The sequence below is a fragment of the Priapulus caudatus genome, unplaced genomic scaffold (assembly GCF_000485595.1).
Source record: "Priapulus caudatus unplaced genomic scaffold, Priapulus_caudatus-5.0.1 Scaffold39, whole genome shotgun sequence".
Taxonomy (NCBI): Eukaryota; Metazoa; Priapulida; class Priapulimorpha; order Priapulimorphida; family Priapulidae; genus Priapulus; species Priapulus caudatus.
This window is the reverse complement of record NW_014577100.1, coordinates 841,037-844,549: the sequence shown is the minus strand read 5'-3', so window position 1 is coordinate 844,549 and position 3,513 is coordinate 841,037. Positions and strand designations below refer to the sequence as shown.

Genomic DNA, 3,513 nt, shown 5'->3' with positions numbered 1-3,513 from the left:
TCGCCATCACGGCTCAACCTCGAAGGACTGTTCACTTGTTTACGCGCCTCGACTGCCCCTAACCGCCCCGCCTCGGCCCCCCGCCATGGCCCCGCCTACCCGCCGAATGGTAATATAACTGTAGGGCTGCGTCGCGTAAAGACTTAAGTTGCTCTTCTGAGTACTCGCATGATGGCCTTCTTAAACTATGCTTGTTGTCGGCCTCCTATCGCCCTGGCAATCTACATCTCTATGTCGCAATGTGGAACTGTGGCTTTCGCAAACACATACAATACCTCTACGTTCCAACCCGCCTGCTTGTTCATGTAGTCAAAACAGCTTCTGGTAGTTAGTATCTGATCATCCATTCCTGTCGTGTCCAGCGGGAAGCTCGTCTCCCAGAGGCACTGAGCACACGTTGCTGCGGTTTAGAAGCAGGGACTTCTTCCTGATACTGGTGCCAGCAGCAGGTGCGGACCTACACAGACAGCGGAAACACAGGAACAGATATAACCAATACTGCTACATTAGTGACATGAAAACTGTTTATATCACTGTTATAACATTGTATCACTGTTACTATTGTAACACATACTTACACTGGTCCAGTAGTGCCGTGATTACTACACATGCACGCACGCACACACCACAACACACACACGCACGCACGCACACACACACACCACACACCACACACACACACACACACACACACACGACATACACACACACACACACACACACACACACCGCACACACACGCACTCACGCACGCACACGACGCACACTACGCCACACTGCACGCACGCACAACTCACGCACGCACGCACGCACACACACACACTGCCGCTGCGCACGGACTCACGACACGCACGCACACACACGCCCGCACGCCGCACTCTGCACTACGCGCACGCACACGCACACACACGCACACGCACGCACACGCCACACACACGCACCGCGCGCAACGCCAACGCACAACACTGAGCGGCGCACGCACACACACGTGCACACGGCAGCAGCGTACAACACACACGCACGCACGCATCACGAACACCACCACACACACACAGCATCACACACACACCAGCACACACATCTCGCTCTCTCTCTCTTCTCTTTCTGTCTATCTCTCTCCCTCTCTCTCTCTCTCGTTCTCCCACCCCCTCTCTTTCTTGCTGTCAGCATGTGGCTGTTATTGACCCATTGATTGCTGGTGCAAACATTGCATGTCACCTGTTTTCTCAGAATCACAGCGAGTGAGCCAGCGTGTATTCACTATATACTTACCTGTACTATTACTTACCTGTACTATTACTTACCTATACTATACTACCCTATACTATACTTACCTGTACCATTACTTACCTGTACTATACTAACTTATATTATACTTACCTATACTATACTAGACTTCCGCTGGGACACGACCAAGGAATGGGATGATCAGATCACTAACTACCAGAAGCTGTTTGACTACATGAACAAGCAGGCGGGTTGGAACGTAGAGGTATTGTAGTGTTGCGAAACCACAGTTCCACATTGCGACATAGAGATGTAGATTGCCAGGGCGATAGGAGCGACAACAAGCTAGTTAAGAAGGCCATCATGCGAGTACTCAGTAATAGCAACTTAAAGTCTATTACGCGAAACCCCCCTACAGTATACGCATTCGCGGGTAGGCGGGGCATGGGCGGGGCCGAGGCGGGGCGGTTAGGGGCAGGGTCGAGGCGCGTAAACAAGTGAACAGTCTCCTTCGAGGTGAGCCGTGATGGCGATCGTGTTAAAAATCGGAAGCGCCATTCTCGCAGTCCAATCTCGTGTCTAGTCTAGGTCCCGTGTCATCATACGTCTCGCGGCATTCCAGGCGAAGTTCGGCACGCTCAAGGAGTACTTTGACGCGATCTGGGAGCGTAACGACGTGTTGCCGGGGCAACGGCCACCAGGGTTCCCGGTGATAAGCGGCGATTTCTTCACGTATGCGGACAAGGATGACCACTACTGGGCCGGCTACTTCACGACGCGGCCCTTCTACAAGAACATGGATCGCGTGCTGGAGGCAGCACTAAGGTGTGTGTGTGTGTGTGTGTGTGTGTGTGTGTGTGTGCGTGCGTGTGCGTGTGTGCGTGCGTGTGTGTGTGTGTGTGTGTGTGTGTGCGTGCGTGCGCGCGCGTGCGTGCGCGCGCGTGCGTGTGCGTGCGTGTGTAGCGCTCACGGACTACTGGACCAGTGTAAAGTATGTGTTAACAATAGTAACAGTGATAAATGTGTATAAACAGTGTATAAACAGTTTTATGTACTATGTAGCAGTATTGTTATATCTGTGTGTTTCCGTGTGTGTAGGTCCCACCTGCTGCTGGACCAGTACAGGAAGAAGTCCCTGCTCTACCGCAGCAACGTTGTGCTTGTGCCTCTGGGAGACGACTTCCGCTGGGACACGACCAAGGAATGGGATGATCAGATCACTAACTACCAGAAGCTGTTTGACTACATGAACAAGCAGGCGGGTTGGAACGTGGAGGTATTATAGTGTTGCGAAACGACAGATCCATATTGCGACATAGAGATGTAGATTGCTAGGGCGATAGGAGCGACAACAAGCTAGTAAAGAAGGCCATCATACGAGTACTGAGTAATATCAACTTAAAGTCTATTACGTGAAACCCCCCTACAGTATACGCACGCGCGGGTAGGCGGGGCAGGGGCGGGGTTGAGGCGGGGCAAGCGGGGCGGGTGGGGGCAGGGTTGAGGCGCGTAAACAAGTGAACAGTCTCCTTCAAGGTGAGCCGTGATGGCGATCGTGTTAAAAATCGGAAGCGCCATTCTCGCAGTCCAATCTCGTGTCTAGTCTAGGTCCCGTGTCGTCATACGTCTCGCGGCTTTCCAGGCGAAGTTCGGCACGCTCAAGGAGTACTTTGACGCGATCTGGGAGCGTAACGACGTGTTGCCGGGGCAACGGCCACCAGGGTTTCCGGTGATAAGCGGCGATTTCTTCACGTATGCGGACAAGGATGACCACTACTGGGCCGGCTACTTCACGACGCGGCCCTTCTACAAGAACATGGATCGCGTGCTGGAGGCAGCACTAAGGTGTGTGTGTGTGTGCGTGCGTGCGTGCGTGCGTGCGTGCGTGCGTGCGTGCGTGCGTGCGTGCGTGCGTGCGTGCATGTGTGTGTTCGCGTGTACGTGTGTATTTTTACTGCTACTACTACTGCTGCTGCTACTACTACTACTACTGCTGCTGCTGCTGCTGCTGCTGCTGCTGCTACTACTACTACTGCTGCTGCTGCTGCTGCTGCTGCTGCTGCTGCTGCTACTGCTGCTACGTGTGCTGCTGCTGCTGCTGCTGCTGCTGCTGCTGCTACTACTACTACTGCTGCTGCTGCTGCTGCTGCTGCTGCTGCTGCTGCTACTACTACTACTGCTGCTGCTGCTGCTGCTGCTGCTGCTGCTGCTACTACTACTGCTGCTGCTGCTGCTGCTGCTGCTGCTGCTGCTGCTACTACTACTGCTGCTGCTGCTGCTGCTAGT

The 3,513-nt window shown here is 53.8% G+C and overlaps 1 protein-coding gene across 1 annotated transcript in view; it reads left to right on the top strand.

Moving 5' to 3' along the window:
* The window catches only part of LOC106819590 (alpha-mannosidase 2x-like), a 35,889-nt gene that overhangs the window by 13,915 nt on the left and 18,461 nt on the right, over positions 1–3,513 (top strand). The window contains exons 6-7 of the mRNA XM_014824205.1: positions 2,326–2,503; positions 2,870–3,072. Coding sequence (XP_014679691.1) covers positions 2,326–2,503; positions 2,870–3,072 — 381 coding nt within the window. The remainder of the gene's footprint in view (positions 1–2,325; positions 2,504–2,869; positions 3,073–3,513) is intronic.